Genomic DNA, 21,577 nt, shown 5'->3' with positions numbered 1-21,577 from the left:
GCACACAACCATTTGTCTAAGCTTCCAGGCGAAGGATACGTATAAGACGGATAATGAATACAGCAAACCTTCTGTGGGACACAGTTCTTATGAATGGCTTAACATGTTCCTGTCAGGATTCCTGTCAATTCCTGTCTAGGTTGTAGATGTGAGGTAGTTCCTTAGTAGAGAATGTCGCCACAAAAACTGAATAGAAGCCACTACACAGACTGTTATCATATGCCACAAATATTGCTTGTTGGCATACACCAGGTGTAAAAGTGATGTCAGTTTTGAAAAGCCAAATCTACAGGACTTCAAAGTCCTTTGTGCAAAAATGCACTTTAAGAAGTACCAGATCGTTAGTAACAATGATGTCCAAATTATCCACATTCAGAAGGACACAGTTTGTGTGCTGGCAGTCTCATGCATTATAGGTGTACAATGCAGATTGAAACGATGAAGAAACAAGAATCATATTAAGGAATGGGGGCAGTGTAGGGCAAGACAGAATGGTGGCAACATGGGAGACGCAGTGTGGCAAAGTATTGTATAGTATTGTATAAGCTTTATTTCGACAACTCTAAATAAAATAAAAGCTATAAAAAACGCCAGTAATATTAAAATAAGTATAAAAATAGACAGTTCATAAGGCAGCATATTACAATTAAATACAACCAGTAATTCATCTTTATGCACGGCTGCAGCGAAAGAGCAGTATAAAATCCAGCGGATCAATGATTAAAAAAACAATTAGTACAACTTTACAATAGAAAAACATCCTTTAAAACGGTATGCAAGGGGGAGCATCACAGTGTTTTCACATTCGGGACCCCTTCAGTTGGACCTAGTTCACAGTACCCAGCAGGCATTATTATTGCTTTTCCAGCCCCTTCAGGACAACATTGTAAAGTAGTTATGAACAATAAAGTGCATGTGCATAGCATACATGTGAGACATAGATTATCATCCTGTAAGCCCTTGGGCAACTGTGTGTAATTCTCGTCCTGCTGGGTGCGGTGGTGTTCCTATCTGAACCTTTCGTCTTATGTGCCATACATGGCTTAAAACCTGGCCACTCCGCAAGCAAAGAGTGGCTTGAATTTGATCTTAAAATGTGCCAGGCATCCCGGTGGTTCTGTGTGCCTAGTTGCCGGCAGATCGGTTTTAGCCATTTTGTCCTAGATTTGGCGTAGGCCTGACAAGCAACATAACATGGGCAACACTTTCCACTGGGTCCTTGCAGCATAGGCAGTCTTTTGGTGTTGGGTTACGTGGGTGCCAGTTAGTAGTTGCCACAAGGACAGGAAGTGTAGGTCGAGACAGAATGGTGGTAACATGGGAGCAGCAGTGTGGCAAAATCCTAAATAGAATAGAGAGCAGTGAGCTGCAGTCTTGTGCCCAGTGGAGCAACATTGGGTTATTATACATATGGAAATATGTATTACTGACCCGAGAGCAGACTCTGCAGGGGCTGATATGATGGTCAGATTTATGAAACTGTCAAAAAAGAGTTGTTACAGGTGTTATTTTTTTTTCAAACCTTTATTTTTCCATTTTATAACTCAATACAAAAGACCGGACAGCAGGCAGTGGTATGTACGGTGGATGCAATGCACATAAATAAAAACATGTACAGTTTTACGCTCAGCGTCATTATTATGAGCACCAGAAACAGGAGGCTCCACAGGAGACATCGGGTTTCACCATCCGCACATCCCGTCATAGACTCCCACCCAGACATTTCCCCCCACTATCTTCTGACTCATCACACTGGTACAAGTGTTATTGGCGTGGAAAGTGAATATCCCCATTACCTCTTAATGGTTGTCCCTTTCAAAAAAGGACCTGTGTGAGTGAATTTGTCCAGGTTACAGTAACGTCTAAACCTTTTTGAGACAGTTTAAGAGTTTAAACTGACATCTTCCATCATAAGCTACATTTCATGATTGATTGTGCTTGGTTATTGGACCCTCCACTTACATATGAGAAAATTTCTTCAAGGAAATGTTATCCCTTTTTAAGCTCAGCCTCTTTCATTAATGCAACAGTTGCTTGAGTGATACATGGTAGGCTGCGTTTTCATTCATTGTATAGATGGCATTCACAAACCATTCATTCCGTTAAGGCCATAATTACAAGTTGTATGGTACTCGGGCGAATTTATCGTACAAAATAAAATGCACGTAGGGCCCATTTTTCTAGGTAAAAAACCACAGGGAATCCCCTATACATGCGGTTTTATCACATACATTTACCACCTGCTCTGGGCAGGATGTAATGTGTACAGGGGTCAGTGCTTGGTGAAGTGTGGGGGTGGAGCGTGGTAGAGGAGGAGTAAAGGGAAGGGAATTTGTTGTTTGGTTGGGTTTTTAGCAGGGGAAAGCATCACCCAGTCAGGGTAAAAAGTGGCACAAGACCTGGATGTTGATGCAACCAAAGTCTCACGAGATTCTTCTGGCTGTGTTTTTCGGGTCATGTTCTTTCAGAACTGGTAAATCCAATAATCGGGTAGAGCGAAATTAACGAATGCAATAATGTCCTAATTTCATTCTGTTTGACTCGTAGTCCGACCCAAAGACCTCTAAAAAAACAGACATTTAATGCAATTGTATTTAATTTATTCATTGGCAACCGCAATTTGATTTCTTTTTCCTTAAGGTTCTTCCTGGGTATGAGAACATCTTGTTTGCTCACTCCAGCTGGTTCACCTATGCATCAACCCTCCGGGTGTACAAACACTGGGACTTCAAAATTACTGATCCCGAAACCAGCACTGCAAAGATGTCATTTAGCAGCTACCCAGGTACAGAGCCTGCCCAGACTCCTGCCATAAATGTTACTTCAATAGAACTGTTTCTCTTCTTCCACTGGGCTGTTTTGTGTGCAGTGATGACCAAACATTTGAGCTTGCTAAAAATTCTACATAGGTCTCCATGTTATAATTCTAGTATGTCCTACCTCCGGTGTGTTGTTTGATGGGATGCTAGGGTTTGCATTCAATGCTTGTTAGATGTATGTCATCGGTTTTGCAGAGCCTGACAAGCTTATTGATGCTGTGAATTAAGGGTGATGGGGACCGGGAAGAGCCGGAGAAAAACACTAAAGTAAGTGAAAAACCATACAAAATACAATCACAATTAGTCAGTCAAAGCAGGAGAATTAAACACTTATCTGAGGCTGCTGTAACAGCAAAGAAAGAGGCGCGCAGAGCTTCGACTGGGACTATTGAAGGACAGACGCTGCTCTGATTGGAGGATCTGTTTGTTTTGTTTTCCCAAGGACTGATGGGAAATGTAGTTTACTGTTGCTTATGTTTTGAATGGCTGCTGTTGAAATAAAGCAAGGGAAAAAAAGCCTATTCCTCGCATCCGGACCTGACAGAATTGGCAAATGCGGATTAAATCCAATGATGCTGACAACTGCAGTGTGCCAAAATGACAAGGCCTTCGTAAGCTGACTGGTGGTGCTCATGCAAGTGAGAATCTGTAAATAGGTGGCGACAGGAGTGATGTAGAGTATCAGACAAGGCAGGAATAGTCAGTTCCAGGATGGCAGGTCCTGTTTGTAAGGCATGAGGGCTCCACTAAACGAGATCACAACTTCTACTGAGGAGTACCACAGCTCTTCTGGAAGTTCTGACTGCGTACCAGCTGTCTGTCGGTGGTGCAAGGACAAGGGAGGTAATAAGGTATCCCACAAGTTTAACCTGAAGTGGCACTCCATGTGCAGGACAGTGTTTGCGCAAAGAAGAATGCAGAGGTGGGTGGTTTAGGGATGAGAGTTGTAGAGTAATCCGGTTAGGTGTTGCAGGCATTGTGTACACCAGGGAAGGCAGGTGCTCTCTTCAAGATATTATGGCCTCACCACTTGATATCACTTTTGTACTGTGTGGTGACAGTCAATGTGGTATGCTGCTGACTAAGCCAGTGTGGCAATTCAAGTCATCCCCTTGCCACAAGTAGTTGAAGTACAAAGTGGCAACAGGCAGCTGTAGATTGAAAATACTTTAATTGCAGAAGATCCCAAACATCTATCAGGAGAGCTTCTTCCAACTGCAGGTACATTCAAGTAATCACATTCCGACACCAGAGAAACCCACAGCATGTAACATCGTAGTGACCCCCTCCCCCCACAGCAGTGCCTGCTCAGGACACATCTGTGATTACCAGAGAATCATACTCATGAGGAATACCACAGAAGTCTTGTTGATCCCTACAGCCTGGTAGACTTACACCAGTGATCTGAGGTGCCACTGGTGTGAGGCAGGAAGACAATCAGGCCAACCACATAGGCATGGTCCTGGAGTGGCACTTCATGCATCAATTGTAGTGGTCTAGTTCTAGAAGTACAGCTCAAATAGCACTTGGTGCCAGAGTGTACCTCAGATGCCCTGAGCACCATACATGTTGCTGGCACTGCATGTCCTGTGCTGAGACCTTGCTGCTCTTTTCAGCCTCACCACAGTGCTGCACACAACATCTCATAACTCCTTCCTCGGGATCTAGTGCTGTGATTGGGGGTGGTCTTCTTGCCAATGTGGAGTTAGCAAATAACAAACAAAATGTCATCACCAACAGTGTTTATACCACAAACACTGAATGGTTGTCCAGGGGTTGATGTAGAAATGACAGACACTGGCTGCAAGGCCATTTGGCATTAACATATTTAAAGTATGTTGTACTGTGCTGTGTTCCAAAATGTGATTGACACCCTAGCAAAAAAGTCATAAGTTACCTGATCCATGACATGCTATGAAAGGCAGCATCTCCCCTCAGATTGCTTCTAGAGCCTCCTCTTGAAAGGTTCACCTAACCAATCTCATACCATAGTTTTGCTTTGCCTCAATATCTAATGTCTTTGTCAAGTGACGTGGGTATTTTCTGATGACAATGGCTATATTCTTTGGTGCATTTAGGCCTGTTCTCTGGAATACATATATTCTAGAGCACATAGATGGGCATATTCTGCAGGACTTTGCTGTGCTGTCATATAGAAATGGATCATGCTTGGGCGCTGGTGCAGGCACTGTGCCTGCACTAGTGAAGGCAAGACTTCCTATTCTTTCCTTCTAAAGAGAACTTTATACAAAAGTAAACTTAGGAAATATTGTCCCAGAAATGGTAGTGAGTGCTTGAAGCAACCACGTAGCAGAAGTATAGGAGAAAAATACCATAGGTGAATTACAAAAGGATAGGGGCACACACGTAGTGATGCAGAGAAAATTGGAAATATTGTTGGTGTGCAGTAAATGGTTAATAATGGGCAGATACGTTTGAGGGGCAGTCCTTGATTTGCCGTAGCTCTGCTGGCTTCAAGGTGATATGCTGGCATCCAAATAAATTAGAAGGTATGTTCCACTCATGACTAGATAGTCCTGCCTGTGGACGTTCCCTTGTCAATTTGTTTTCAACTCTTCAGAGCTGATATTTCAAGCTAAATTCTTTTCACAGCTAAATAGAAAATTAAGGATGAATCCTTGTATCGTTTCTGGTGTTTATAATCCACTGTATCATCGATTATACAATAAAAATGGACCTAAAAATGACCCTAAAAGTTTCCTTTCAACAATTTAGGACATTAATTAAAGGTTCTTTGTGTGTGGAATTCGGCAAATGCCATTTCGTTCTAGTGTGGAAGCAATCTCCCTTAAAAAGAGGTTATCCAGTATTGGATCTTTCATAGATTCACATGCTTGAGTCCTTCACCGTCGTCAAAGTGGGAGTCTCACCGTACCATAGTAAAGCAGTATGTATAACTATTATAGGCAATAATGGCACTAGGCCATCTGTTTCATAGCCCATCTATGTCCTTTTTAGGTCGAGCTGGTTAGGTCGAGCTGGAGAACAATGCGAAGCATTGTCCAGCTCGACAACTAATGTTGCCCGTCTCCTGGGAATCTGAGACAGGGGTGGGGCACGCGCGGCGATTGGTGTCTGTGGACGCGCACGTCTAGGCTGGCGCCGTGCACATCCCCTTCCTCAGATTCCCACCTAAACCCGCAGGCAGGCAGGCACACACACAGACGCAGGCACATACAAGCGCGCGCACACATACACACACGCACCCCCCCCCACCACGGGCTCACGCGCACACACACAGCCACGCACGCGCACCCCCACCCCACTCACGGGCTCACGCACACACACAGACACACTCAGACACATCCCCCCCCCCCCCCACCTCCCACTCACCGGGCTCTTTCCGCGTGTTCCGTGTCCCTCTTTCCCTCGGCAGCCATTGGGTCAGTCTTGGCATGGAAGCTCCACAGCGCTGGTCTTCACCCGGGCCCCCTCCTGGCACCCGGGACTTCAGCTGCCGGACTTAGTTCTCCATAACAAAGAGCGCGCATGCGCGGGCAGCCCCCGCCCTCTCACTCTCAGCCCAGGCTGCATTCGGTTTTGCTGTCTTCCGTGTTCGCTGGCAGCCTGTTCCTCCTGCCCAAGTCGCACACCGGACATAATTGTAAAGTCTTAAATTTGTGGCCGAAATACTAGACCCAGTGGGTACCCTCCACCATACCGCCCTATGTCAGAAGAAAATCCGCCTTACAATTGCTTACGAATTTAGCACTTCAAATACACATAGGGGGTTTTTTGTTACTACCAATCTCCGAAACAGACACGGAGTGTTCTTCTGGAACTTGGAAAGTTCACTTAGCTCCTACTGTCTATCTCTAGTGTAACTTGTGCCACAGTAGTGACGTACAAGCTCTCCCTTCTCGCGCGGTTGTGACATATGTTGATTCCAGTATCTCCTAAGGATCCGTGAGTTTTTAGTTGCACGTGCTCTGAACGGGTTTGTTTACAGTCGTCGGGCTGAGGCTTACATTCGTGTTTCACCACGAAGGGGCATCAGTGTCTTCAGGGAAGGAAGGCTGTGTCTTTCACTCCGTCCCTTTAAGGGTGTAGAGTCCTGCTTGACTCACCTGCTGCCGCCACCTTTTCACACTAGATTAACGCTGTTTATAACCTAACTGTTCTCCAATTATTAGTATCTGGCAGCAATGGTGTGCCCAGAGCTGGCAGCCTCCTAACGAGGCGCTGCGCCGTTTATACCCTGACTGTTAATCTGTGCTGTCCGGTGAGACTGGACTATAAGCATGGTCAGTGCCGCCCTGCGTTCTGCAGGTTTGAACTGCACATCTTTATAAAGTGAAAGCACAGGTTACAGGTGATTTGACCAGAATCACACAATCGGTTGGTTGAAGTGCTGAAGCTGCGATTAGAACCCTGGTCTCCAGAGTGCAAGGTCAGCATCAGCAGCTAAGACACTGGACTCGGACCGTTCCAGGCTGTGCCAATCAAGCATCCTACCTTGAAGGAGCTGGTTTCATGACCCACCTTGGAGGTACCGGTTTCATGACCCACCACAGGCACGGGGCTGATGCAGTTATTATTCACACAGCTCTGATGATGCACCTCATGCACGAGGCTGACACAGTTATTATTCACACAGCTCTGATGATGCATCTCAGGCACGGGTCTCACAGCTGTTATTATTCACACCGCTCTGATGATGCACCTCAGGCACGGGGCTCACAGCTGTTATTATTCACACAGCTTTGATGATGCGCCTCGGGCACGGGGCTCACAGCTGTTATTATTCACACAGCTCTGATGATGCACCTCAGGCACGGGGCTGCCGGCAGTTATTATTCACACAGCTTTGATGATGCATCTCAGGCACGGGGCTGACGCAGTTATTATTCACACAGCTCTGATGATGCACCTCAGGCACGGTGCTCACAGCTGTTATTATTCACACAGCTCTGATGATGCACCTCAGGCACGGGGCTCACAGCTGTTATTATTCACCAGCTCTGATGATGCACCTCAGCACGGGGCTGACGCAGTTATTATTCACACAGCTCTGATGATACACCTCAGCACGGGGCTGCCGGAAGTTATTATTCACACAGCTCTGATGATGCACCTCAGGCACGGGGATCACAGCTGTTATTATTCACACAGCTCTGATGATGCACCTCAGGCACAGGGCTCACAGCTGTTATTATTCACACTGCTCAGATGATGCACCTCAGGCACGGGGCTGACACAGTTATTATTCACACAACTCTGATGATGCACCTCAGGCATGGGGCTGATGCAGTTATTATTCACACAGCTCTGATGATGCACCTCAGGCACGGGCTGACAGCTGTTATTATTCACACAGCTCTGATGATGCACCTCATTGCGAAAGTTAAAACTATTGGCATTGGAAATGACAAAGCTATTAATTTAGCTATTTTCAAAACCAACACATAAATAAAAAAATTGTCATTGACAATACCAATAGCTCAAACTTTCCTAATGCGAGACCTATTGCATTGCAAATGCTTGTTTTTAAAAGGGACCGTATCTGAACTATGACCAATTGGGTGCTAGCACCCTCTAGAACAATCCCTAGAGAGGCGGAGTCCCTCAGATATTCACTCCACGTCCCGTTTTAAGGGAGTCTTCCGGAGCTCCACTCAGTTTTCTTCAAGAAAGATATTGAAAGCTTTTTCTACTACAACAATTCCTGACATAAAAGCCTTTTTAGTCCCTGGAAGACCTAATGGAAGAGGAAAAGGGTACATGTGGATGACACACATAAGGACTGCCTTTCTTGCCTCTCCCCTCAGCACAAGATAAAAGAGTATGAGATGTGTCGCACTTTCCCCTCAAAAACATTGGAGGACAGGGAGGGGAGGCTGCTCTTGTGGCTTCCAAAGCCAAAACTCAGAGAACATCTTCTAAAGAAGACAGTGATACCATTTCTAGGTCTCACACAAGATCTTGGTCCCTTTAAGGGACTTCTGAGGAGAACAGGAAATCCATTAAGCCTTCCCATCAGGCAAAGGAGAAGAAAAAACAATTCTCCTCGGACAGCCTTATCTGCGCCTTCTAACAGGGATAGAGATCCCTCTCATGCCTCCTCCTCAGACCTGATGACGAGTAAATCCTTTGTCAAGGCCCCATCAACAGCAACATCGTTGATGGTGACTGTTAACAACTGTCTCGTAGTCACATTGACGGCTAAAATGATGACGACAACCTCCATAGACACACCGATCTCGTCGTCGAAAATTGCAGCTTCATTAAGGGGTTAACATGCGACCCCCTTGAGACTACCACCGTCGGCAATGACACAGTCACGATGCCTCCGTCGACAACATTCCCATTGCCTACGATTCTGTTTACAAGGGGTGCAACATCAGCAAAAATATCAAGACGGGCTCCTTACATTGCTGTGACGATGACACCATCGTTGAGGTTCAAGATTACAAAGATAACCTCATTACGTCCCGAGGTTACTTCGCCCAGCAAAGTGTCACCTCTGCCTCCAAGCCAATTACTGGACTAGAAGAGCCCACCTATGACGACCCTTTCGGATCAGCTCACAGCCCTTCAGAGCTGCACGTGAAATACCAGGACGAAGATGATGACTTTGATGAAGAAGGGCAATATTATCAAGACTATATGCCTCCTCCTACTCAGAGGCATTATGAGCCCTTCATATATTACCCAGATCCTCCACCTAGACAGGATGACACACAAGTGCCTAGATCCTTGTTCCAGAATCCTCAGGATATTCTCACTGACTACGGTAAGCGTTTTACACAACCTCCTGAGGAGCAACCAGTGGCACCACCACAACCTGTATCTCCTATTATTCCAGCACCTATCCCTCCGCCCGCTACTTCAGTAAGACGCCTGCTTCCCATATAGTAGCACCCCCAGGGGACGATCCATCGTCATCTGATGACAACCAAGAGGAAGGAGAGAATTCTGAGCCTCAGCCCCCACTAGATGACTGGCTTGGCTACGTTATATTCACACCGTCCCCATCTCCTCAACAGCTTGTCGATTTACCTCCAGAGGACAGCAGATGATTTCATAACCTGGTGAAAAGAGTGGCAACCAGGTTCTACCTTGTATTATTGGTTAAGCAGTCGGACTGTTTCCTTTATGATTTCAAAGAACAAACAAGAAAGTCTTGTTTTGACGAGAAGTACAGAGGCCCAGAGGATTTGCATCCCTGTCAGGACACACCTAAACTCAATTCTGTAATTTCTCAAGTGGCACAGCGTAGATCCAAAAACCTGTCCTCTCCTATATCTGCGCCATCCGACAAAGAAGAATGCAGTTTAGACAACATAGACAAGTGGTTTTCCACCATGTCTGCCATCACAGTTTGTGTGGCCAACTCCCTGGCTATTCTGGGCAGCTATGACTGGCAGAAGTGGTCAGATATCAGTTCCCTCATTGACCTCATCCCAGAAGACAAAAGATCTGAAGCCAAGAGGATCTTGCAGGAGGCCAAGTGCAACTCCCCTGAGATTATAGATTGCTCCATGGACATCGCCTCCACAGGCTTCTGTTAACTGACAGGCACAGCTGGTTTAAGGTGCCAGGGAGGGCTTAAAGTGACTTCTTATAGGCCGAATTCCAATCTAAGATACTTAACATTAAATATGATGGGGACTCACTGTTTGACAAGCACATTGATGACGCTCTTCTTGCCATTAAGACAGATATTGACACCGCAAAATCCCTTAACATACTCCACTACAGGAAGTTGCCCTTCCTGGGGCTGCGTGGACGAGGTTTCTCAACCTACAGAGGTGGCTACCAATGCTCCCAGCAATACCAGTTCTACCAGGCCCAATACATGTCTGAGTACCATCAGCAAAGATACTGGCAACCAACCACAGCAGGGTTCTCCAAGCAAGGCCCCCACAGAAAGCTGTGTAACCACAACATAGAAAAGGGACTGTGTACTCTGATTGCTGTAAACAAAAAGAAAGAAAGCTACCAACTCTGAGCCGGGCACAGGTGGCAAACAGTGACCTCATCCATGTACAAGCTACACTTCCTTCTCAACCCGTAGGTGCGAACATCTCCAATTACCTCCATCATTGGAAAAACATCACCTGAGACTTATGTTGGGCCTATTCACCTATGGTCATACTCTGGAGTGTACAGAAAGACCACCAAAAACTCCTCAAAGGTGAGCACCCCCCCCCTTCATCTTCACCTATTAAGAAAGGAGGCCCTCATAATGCTTCCGGTTGCTCAAAAGGAAAGAGGATTCTACTCATGCTTTTTTCTCATACGCAAATGATCTGGGGAATGGAGACCCATCCTAGATCTTGGGGAGCTAGAAAAATTCCTTTGCAAGCAAGCTTTTTGGTTGATTGCTTTCTCCAGCATCCTTCACCTCCTAAACAGCGGAGACTTTATGACATCTTTAGACCTAGAAGGACCATATTTCCTTATCGCCATTCATTCAAAACACTGCACATTTCTCTGCTTCACTGTAGCTGGTACCCATTACCAATTTGGAGTCCTCCCACTTAGCCTCATGTCAGGCCCTTACATATTCGCCAAGTGTTTGGCCCCGGTAGCAGCTGCTCTCAGGAAACAAGGTAATTCGGTATTTTCCTACCTAGACAACGGGCTGCTAAATGCTTCAATGTCAAGGCAAACTGTCAGAGCTACGTAAGCATGCCTGTCACTGTTTCTAAAGCTTGGTCTCACTATAAATCAATGAAAATCCTCCACTACTCCCAGTCAGACAATGCAGTTTCTAGGAGCTGACCTGAATACAACTCATAACAAAGCCTTCCTCTCCAAGGAAACTACCAGACTTGGCTCACAAAATCTCAAGAGAAAAGTATGTTTCAGTGAGGCTGTTCAACTTGCTACTGGGCATGAATTCTTCCGCAATCACCTAATTCTGCTGGCACGCCTCAAGGTAAGACCATTGCAGAAATAACTTTGGCTCCAGTGGATTCAATCAGAAGGTTCCGTTGAGGATTTGTTAATCATAACACCTAAGATTATAGACCCTCTAGCGTGGTGGTCTCACAGATATCCAAAGGACACAAGGTCTCACATTTCTGCAATTGGTACCAGATTTTGTAGTCACCACGAATGCTTCACTAGAAGTTTGGTGAGGCCACTTGAAGGACCTACAGATTCAAGGAAAGAAGTTGACTCATCAAAAATGTGTGCACATCAACAACGTGGAGGCTTTTCTTCCACAAATAGCTGGGTACTCAGTGCTGGTCCATACAGACAATACGACCAGCATGTATTATTTCAACTAGCAAGGGGGTACCAAATCTCTTGCACTGTCTCACGAAGTCCAAGAGCTTTGGAGTTTGCTCACGGCCCACAAGATATCCCTGTAGTCCGAACCCTGGCGGACACTCGCAGCAGAGCCAAGGACACCTGCCATGAAGGAAACTAGACCAACTACAGCTTCTCAATATCTTCTTGCTGTGGAGGAAACCAGCACTGGATCTGTTTGCGACAAACCGCAACACCAAATGCCAGTTTTGCACCAGATAATAATTCCCTCCCATAGTTATGTGGGAATGGGCTTACAATGGTCCTGAATTTATGCATAGGCTTTTCCCCCTTCCCACTAATTCCCAAGGTTCTCAGCAAAATGAAAGCAGAGCACTGTTGCCTCATTTTGATCTCTCTGAAGTGGCCCAGGCAACACAGGTTTACGGAGCTCATCCTCCCTCCTGTCAGAGACAAGTCCAGTACGCCTTCCAACAACATGAACGCTCCTGACTATGAACCTGGGCCAGATATTACATCCGGAGCCAGCCTCTCTCCACTTGTACCCATGGCTCCTGAGTTCTGTGAGTTCAGTGACTTAAAGATCACTCAAGAATGCAGAGACATCATATTCAAAGCAAGAGCTGAAGGTACAAATAAAATGTACAAGTTAAAATGGAAAAGATTCTGTTCATGGTGTCACCAGAATGACTTACACCCATTTAAAGCCTCTCCTGATAAGACTTTGCCTCCGCTCCTCTTGCTTGACAAGTTAAGCCTTGTTCATGCATCTGTCAAAGTTCACCTTTTGGCTCTCTCAAGGTACATACGCTCTACACAGACTCAATTTCTCTGTTCAATAAGAGTCATAAAGCAATTCACGAAGGGGCTACTAAGAGCTTTCCACTGGTGCGAGCTTCTCCCTCATAATGGCACCTCAACATGGTCCTCTCACAATTAATGAAACATCCTTTAGAACCCACTCACAAGGCTGACCTGAATTTTCTCATGTGGAAAGTAGCTCTGTTACTTGCTGTTACATCTATGAGAAGGGTTAGCGAGATACAGGCCTTCACAACACAAGAACCTTTTCTATGTTTAACAGAAGAGTTCGTACTTCTCAGAATAAACCCAAAATTAATTACAAAGGTTCCGTCTCAATTTCATCTCAATGAGCCTATCATACTCCAAACTTTTTCCCCCAGTCCAGATACACCGGCTAAAAGGGCTCTCCACACATTGGACATTAAATGGTGTCTCAGGTTTTACCTCAACCGAACTAAGCATGTTCGCAAAACGTATCAGCTTCTAGTCTCTTATGTATAAGCCCATCAAGAAACTGCAGTAACAAAAGCAACAATAGCATGAAGGATTTCGGCAACAATTCAGTTTAGCCACTTAAAAGTGGGCAAACCCCTAATGACGAAAGCTAAAGCGCATTCTGCAAGAGCAGTTTCCACCTCAGCTGGTCTGTTAGCAGGTATTCCGCTGGAGAAGGTATGCCGTGCTGCAACTTGGAAGAGCACCCCCACGTTTACGCAGCACTACTGACTAGAATCGACACAGTGTGTTTGTTATAAACAAGGGAACCCGCAAGGTAGGAAGGACCCTGGGTATCAACTAGTTATGACAAACAATAGGTCTGTCAAACAATTATAAGTCAAAGAGCAATGAATATAGACCAGAATCAGTACTATATTGAGTTAGGATGTCCAGCCGGACATTTGGATTTAATAATTTCAAAAGCGATTGTTTGCGATAAATCAGAACGTAATTCAGTGGGACACAGTCCTGTATCCTTCAAGAACAAGACATAAAGACAATCGCAAATAAACACAAATTTTTTCGGGCAACACAAAAGAGCTTTTCGCCAATGCAAATTGTGGGGGCAAGCTTTTAGAAGTAAACAGAAATGCACTTGCTTTAACAAATGAGTCTAACGTGCATGCTGTTTAAATAGTCGACGACGTTTCGATCTATAACTAGATACATAGATCATCATCAGAACAAGAGTGTTTAGGAAACCTGAAATTACGCAGCCTGTAATGAGAAATGAAACGCTGTAGGCCAGGCCTTGTTATGCCATCTATTCCAATAAATTGAGCCTCTTTAAATAGAGGTCTTTATTCATATTAAATTCAAATGCTTTTCAGACTGATATATATAAATGTGCTACTTGACTGTTCTATTAACATTTATTTTGCTAAATATTCTAGATCTGAACGCTTGAAATCTCAATATAGGTCTATGTTACATATTATTGCTTTGTAACCCACCATCCTCTAAGGGTACTTAAACTACCTAAAATACTGCTTGCTATTCTGATTCAAGCATGTGAATCAATGAAAGATACAATACCGGATAAGAAAATAAGTTACTTACCTGTAACTGCATTTATACAGTATTGGTATATTTCAAAGATTCACATGCAACCCACCCTCCTCCCAGGAGGCTCCCTTTAGGACTAGAGATGTTATTCTCACTTGTGCTTGAAAATTTGAGGGACTCAGACGCTCTTGGGAGTGTTTTTAGAGGGTTCTGGCACCTGATTGCTCATAGTTTAAGTTTGGTCCTTATTTAAAAAGGACATAGATAGACTATTAAACTGATGGCTTGAGGCCATTATAGACTATGATAGTTATACATACTGCTTTACTATGGTACACTAGGATTCCCACTTCGACAATGGGGAATGATTCAAGCATGTGAATCTATGAAAGGTACCAATAGTGAAAACCTGCAGTTAGAGGTAAGTAACTTATTTTCTTTTTGGCCTAGCTGATTGATGGCTACTGAAGTGATATATATATATATATATATTTTTTTTTTTTTTTTTTTTTTAAATAAAGAAGTTTAATCTGATGAGAGGCTGCACTTGGACCTGGATTTTTTTTGCAAAATTGTGCTCAGCCTCTAAAATCAACTTCAATCATGCACATTCATGAAGCACTAAACATAAAAATCCAAGTAAATTCCCATCTGATAATAGTTTCCATACCTTCCCTCATTTTCTGTATAGGCTTCCTGGAGTCTTTGGATGATTTCTACATTCTGGGAAGTGGCCTTGTGATGTTGCAGACCACAAATACCGTCTTCAACAAGACTCTCTTCAAGGAGGTGGTTCCTCAAGCACTCTTCAGCTGGCAGAGAGTCCGTATTGCCAATATGATGGCCAAGAGTGGTAAAGCCTGGGCGAAGATTTTCTCAATGTACAACTCTGGTAAGTGGCATGCGAACTGCAGGGACGTGGAACAGTTTTTTTACTATTGGTGTCACTGGGAATCGAAATTTGCCTAGCTCCGTAACAGTAAGTTTCAATTCTATTAAGGACACGGAGGCGAGGATTATGCTTTTCTTCCTTCACTTTATTAACAATATCCAAAACACAGCAGCCAGATAAGCACTAACATGACTTGTTTCTGATAAAAATATAGAAAAACGTCATCTGCACATTGGAAGTGAACAATCCAGTGAATAAACATCAAGTCCCATGAGTCCAGGGGGTAACACTACAACATAGTCTTTCTACGCTGTCCATAACTGATAGAAAGCTCCACCATCTTGTGAAGACCTCCTCTTTCTTCGCGCGAGTCACGCCTTTTCTTCATTGGTCCTGTTTGGCTCCGTCATGCCCTGCAAAGTATGAACAGCCCATGAGTGCCCTGCGGGACATTGCTCAAAGAGGCAAGACTACATTTGCAAACCCGTAACGAGCAGTTAGCATGTATTATCCCAGGAACTAAACTAGTTACTTACTTCAGTACGGGTGGGTTTGCACCTTCTGTGCAACGGGAGGGATAATCCTCGCCTCCGTGTCCTTAATAGAATTGAAACTTACTGTTACAGAGCTAGGCAAATTTCGATTGTGTCAGGACCGGAGGCTCCGATTATGCTAGTTCAAAGCTTACTCACCACCAATTGAGCTACATCCACCACTGGTTTAAAATAAAACCTTTTAAAGGTGGAATCCGAAGACCAATCTGCTGTGCACATAAGGTCTTCCAACCGAGCTCCCAATGAGAAAGCTTTCGAGGCCATTGCCCCTCTACCGAGTGTTCCCCAAACCGTTTTGTATCAATACCCACTTCCTGCATGACCTATCTCACCCATCTCGCTATTGTGGGGGAAGAATCAGCATGGCGCGGTTTCCGCAAGGCAATAAGGAGTTGCCGTTCGCCCTAGGGCGGAATTCAACAGTCATTTCCTCATAGGATTTCAGGCAGTTTACTACACAGAGTTTGGGCACATCCGTGAAGGCTGGGTAAGAGATTGTCCTGGAATCTGATTTGGTACGACGACCAAGCGTAAACGTGACCCCTTCTGGGGAAAAAACTCTCGCCGTAATGTCCAAAGCCCCGACATCTGAGACCCTGCGACAGGACACCAGGCACAAAAGCATAGCGAATTTCGCCAAAAGCTCTTTCAAAGATAGGTACCTATTAGGTTGCCAAGACATAAAAAGGTTTAGGACCACATTGACATCCCAGAGGATTGAGTAGCGAGGCTCCGGGGGCAACGACAAGCGAATGCCTCGAAGGGGCCTACAGACAAAAGGATGCTCACCTATCTGGGCACCATCCACAAGAGGAGTGGCATGCCGATATCGCCGATCTTATCGCGTTGATAGCTCTGTAAGCTAGGCCATCTGTAGCCAGTTCGGCCAGAAAAATCAACAGGGGTACGACTCCCGTGACCACGGGATCGAAATCCCGTCGAATACACCAACGCATCCACTTGGTCCATGCAGACCTGTAGCGTTTAGAAGTGCTGTCTGCCCAGGCCTTTGCCAAAAGGTTCTGAGCCTGTCCCGAAAGGTCCGGGAGCGACCAGCGTCTCCTGAAAGTCTCCATGCCATGAGGTGTAGAGAACCCTGGAGAACGAGGTGGTGATGCTCCCCGGCCGGATTCAGAAGAAGATGAGGAAACCGGGGGAGTAGGATTGGAGAATCTCAAGAAAGTTCCATCAGAACTGGAAACCAGACTTGAGACTTCCAAAAAGGCACCACCACTTCCACCTGCAAGAGGCGGATTCGGGCCGCCATCCTCACAACCATCGCAAACGGGGGAAAAGCGTAAATCGTTTCCAGACTCCAGTCCTGGAGAAACTCGTCTGTGACCTCCGACAGAGGGTCCAGCCTCCAGCTGAAATAGCGTGGAAGCTAGTGCTCCAGGCTGGACGCAAAGAGATCTACCGAAAACTGGCCCCAGAGGTCGGCCAACCATTTGAAGACCTAAACATACAATTTCCACAGGCTGGAGTCTCTCAGATGCCTGGAGTGCTAATCTGCCACCTGATTGGCCTGACCCGGTAGGAATTCCGCTGACACCGAGACCTGGTGTGCCAAACAATATTCCCAAAATTCTTTTACCAGGTCCGCCAAGGCCCGGGAACGGGGTCCCCCTAAGCGGTTGACGTTCCGTACTGCCGACACGTTGTCCATTTTTAACAACACGCACAAGGTTGCAGGATGTCTGGTCCACAGCAGACGGCGAAGGACCCCGCGAGGAGCTCTAAGCAATTGATGTGCAATTTCTGCTTCTCTAACGACCACACGCCGCCGGTAGAGTATTCTCCGCAACGGGCCCCCCAGCCGGACCTGCTGGCGTCCGACTCTATCACCAGATCTGAGGACGACCCGAAGATTGCCCGACCATTCCAGGCCTCCATGTGTTGCAACCACCAGGCCATCTCCTTCCTGGCGTCCTCCGACAAGGGTACTGACTGATAGTACGACAGCTCCTTCCGAAGGTGATGTGCCTTCAGGCGCTGCAAAGCCCGGTAATGAAGTGGACCCGGGAAGATCGCTTGAATGGAGGAGGAAAGGAGACCGACCACCCGCGCAATCTGGCGGAGCGACGTCTGCTGCTTGGAGATGGTCTGCCGTAAGGTGTGACGGATCTTGGCCATCTTGTGTGCCGGCAGCCTTAACGAAGAAGTCTCGGAATCCACGACGAAACCTAGAAAAATTAGGCTCTGGGTCGGAGAGAGCACAGATTTGTCTTTGTTTATGACAAAACCTAAGCTCCCCAAAAGGGCAACCGCCTGACGCAGATGGGACAGTAGCGTCCTTGGGCACTGCGCCATGAGTAGAATGTCGTCCAGATACACGATCATCCGTACTCCGCGCCCTCTCAAGGACTCCTGCACCGCGTGAAGCACCTTTGTAAAACACCATGGTGCTGAGGAAAGTCCGAAAGGAAGGGCGGTGAATTCCTACACCTGGTCCTTCCATAGGAACTGGAGGAAACGGCGGTGGGGCGGACGGATCGGGACCACCAGATAAGCGTCTTTTAGGTCCAATCTGACCACCCAATCCTGAGGTAAAAGGACGTCCCGCAAAAGATGGATGCCCTCCATCTTTAAGTGCTGGTAAACCAACCACCCGTTGAACTCCTTGAGGTTGATCACCGGTCTCCGACCCCCGTCTGTCTTCTCCACCAAAAAGACGTTGCTCAGGAAACCATTGGGGTGCAACGTTGATCGACAGATGGCTCCCTTTTTTAACAAAGCGGTCACCTCCTCGTCGATCAAGTGTGCATCGAGGGCGGAAAGAGAAATGGGACGTGGGCGCGTGACCTGCCGGGGCTGGTCGTAAAGCTCTATATGAAAACCCCTCACGGTCTGACGAACCCAAGCATCCGCTGTGAGTTCTGACCAAGCATCCTGAAAATTTGCCAAGCGCCCCTCAATGCGCACCTGCTCCGTGGGTATGACACTCACCTCCTGATTGGCCACCGCCGGAGTTGTTTTTGAAGCCACCGCGGCCTCGAAAGCGTTGCCCTCTGGTGGGGTAGAAGTTATTAAAGTTGGCTGAGGTCTGGTACTGGCCTCTGCCGGCGGAGCCTTGTCCCCTGTTATTGGTCTGCTGACCGCCGCGGCCGGTCGCGTGGCCCCTTCCACGACCGGCCCCTTGGGAACGACGGGTCTGAAAAACCCTCTTGATATTGGATTGGGCCTTGTCAAGTGAAGTAAATGTGGCCACAAACTTCCCCAACTATTTTACAAAAGGGTCCCTAAACTAGCCACCTTGGGCCACTGCACCTGCCTCGGAGGAAGCCAAGTCACCCAGCTTAGGGTCCTGTTTAATGAGTAGGAACCGTTGACGTTCCGCCGATAGGGGGCAGTTGGCATTGCCCATAAAGGCTATTGCCCTCTGCGCCCAGTTCGACAGGACGTCGGGGGAAATGACGGACCCCGTCGCCTTCGCCTCCTCAGCTATGTCCAAGATCTTAGTCATTGGACCAATGGCATCAAGGAGTTTATCCTGGCATGACCGCCAGGAACGATCTATCCCCTTACCAGGATCCCTGATATACTTGGCGAGGAAGGTCGCCATTTTGGAATCCAGCTCAGGGGTCAGGGCTACCTTTCCTTCCTAAGTGGGGCGTGGACACTCCGCTCTAAGGCAACCCTGCGCTTCTTTCTCTAGAGGCTTGTGGAGGCGTCCTGCTACGAACGTGGCCACCTTGTCCTCAGGTCCCCATGCTGCGGACCGCGGATGAATAATTTCATCTGGATCTAGCATGCCAGAGGCATCCTGGGGCATAGTGCCCGAAGAACTAGCCGAGCGCCAGGACCGCGACGACCCCTCATCATCCGTGTCAGTAGGGGAACCCCCATCCTGGGATGGGGAAGGGGGGGCCGTGGACATCGCGGGTTCAGGTAGCGGGGGAGGCGCAGAGGAGGATGGCACAGACTTGGCCAGGAACGCGCTTTTCAAACGTTCGAAGGCGTCCTTATCCACCCCCTGTGCCCCCTCCGCATCACCTTCCCCACAAACCTTCTTGGGTGGAGGGGGATCTTCCCCCGGGGCGGGCTGAGGCGCATGAACTGGGGGGCCCCGTGAGCCTGAGCCATCCTGGCGCACTCAGTGATAAGGCGCTTCATCAGGAGCTCCTCCATCGGAGTTACAACCTCCGTCACACACCTAAGGATGGAGGAATCCACTGCCTCGAAAAAATCATCATCATCTAAAGGTAAGTACTGCGTCACCTCCTCCTCTTTGTAATAACTGTCCTGCTCCATGGCCCTGAATCCACTAGGTATCTATATAACAGGTATATATGCCCAAAGGACGGCTCGCAGTAATCTCCCTGCACAACAGTATAATATCTGCACAGTATAAGCTTCAGTGGTAATGTAACCAGGCACAAAAGGTGGGAATTTGCATCAAGAGGGGACCCCCTCCCACTAATTGGGGTCTATGAGCTGACCGGAGGACAGCAACTATATCCAGCACTGAGTAAAAACCCAGACCATAGGCTGTGCACTAGGCCTCAGCGCGCGGACCGTCAGACTACTCTGACACGATCCAGCCGGCTCCCTGCGCGCGTCTTCAGGTGCACAATATCACCGTCGGCGATTCAAGGCAAACACGGAGTACAGACCCCAGCGGGGCGTGAAGAGGCATCTCAGGGAAATACAGACCCCGCAGGGCGTTCAGGTTTAGCGGCTCGGGGCAGGCTCCGGCAGGCTCGTTTCCCCCTCAGCGAGGCTCCGTTTGAAGGCGCCGTGCTGCGGGAGCAACGAGACACGCGGGCGCCCCCTGGCGGGCCCGATCAGCACTGCAAAGTTGGCCTGCCGCGTCAGGAGTACACAGACTCTCCCGCGGCCATAAGAGGGGACCTGAAACAGCAAAAACACAAGCAACTCAACTAGACCATTGTGCTGCTCCAAACCGGCCCCTCCATAACAAAAGAACAACAACAAATCAAGCAATTCATGCGAGAGAAGGAAAATGCACTTATCTTGCTGCGCTGCAGCGAAGAAAGAAGAGGTCTTCACAAGATGGTGGAGCTTTCTATCAGTTATGGACAGCGTGGAAGGACTATGTTGTAGTGTTACCCCCTGGACTCATGGGACTTGATATTTATTCACTGGATTGTTCACTTACTATGTGCAGATGACGTTTTTCTATATTTTTACCAGAAACAAGTCATGTTAGTGCTTTTCTGGCTGCTGTGTTTTTGATATTGTTAATAAAGCGAAGGAAGAAAAGCATAATCGGAGCCTCCGGTCCTGACATAGAATCCAAAAGTATTGTGCTCCATCTGGATAACAAAGTAATATTTATTTTAAAAGGAATATGTGTTTCTGGACAGAAGGACAGAAAATAGAGAACATTGATATCTCAACAAAATAACAATCCACTAACACAGTCAAAATCTAGCTAGCCCTATAATCCTTGTTGATTGTATCTTTGTCCCTAATAATGTTCGGCACTCCACTACTAGTCTGCAAGGTTGTTACTAAATACATTCTTCATAGATACATACAACTTAAACATTCTGAAGTAGTTACATGTTTCTGACTAGACTAGAGTTCCTCTGAACTGCTGTTAATCAAACTATTCAGTCAGTGTTGTCTCTGTGAAAGTCTGAGTGTCAAATTCTAAAACTGAAATCTTCAGACATGGCTCCAAGTCAAAGCCTTTATTCACAACATTCAGTCACAGTCCTATGGTCGTTTTCTAGACATTGCTTTTTTATTATTCACCAAACAATTATACAAATTTCTAACAAATCCAGTCACATTAA

The 21,577-nt window shown here is 46.7% G+C and overlaps 1 protein-coding gene across 2 annotated transcripts in view; it reads left to right on the top strand.

The window, feature by feature from the left end:
• Positions 1 to 21,577, top strand: part of PLBD1 (phospholipase B domain containing 1) — a 259,209-nt gene that overhangs the window by 130,700 nt on the left and 106,932 nt on the right. For both annotated transcript variants that reach the window (XM_086957557.1, XM_086957567.1), the window contains exons 6-7: positions 2,641 to 2,785; positions 15,061 to 15,261. In XM_086957557.1, the coding sequence (XP_086813683.1) occupies positions 2,641 to 2,785; positions 15,061 to 15,261 (346 nt within the window). The remainder of the gene's footprint in view (positions 1 to 2,640; positions 2,786 to 15,060; positions 15,262 to 21,577) is intronic.

This window comes from Lissotriton vulgaris, chromosome 1_1 (assembly GCF_964263255.1).
Source record: "Lissotriton vulgaris chromosome 1_1, aLisVul1.2, whole genome shotgun sequence".
Classification (NCBI taxonomy): Eukaryota; Metazoa; Chordata; class Amphibia; order Caudata; family Salamandridae; genus Lissotriton; species Lissotriton vulgaris.
This window is presented reverse-complemented; position numbering and strand designations above follow the sequence as displayed.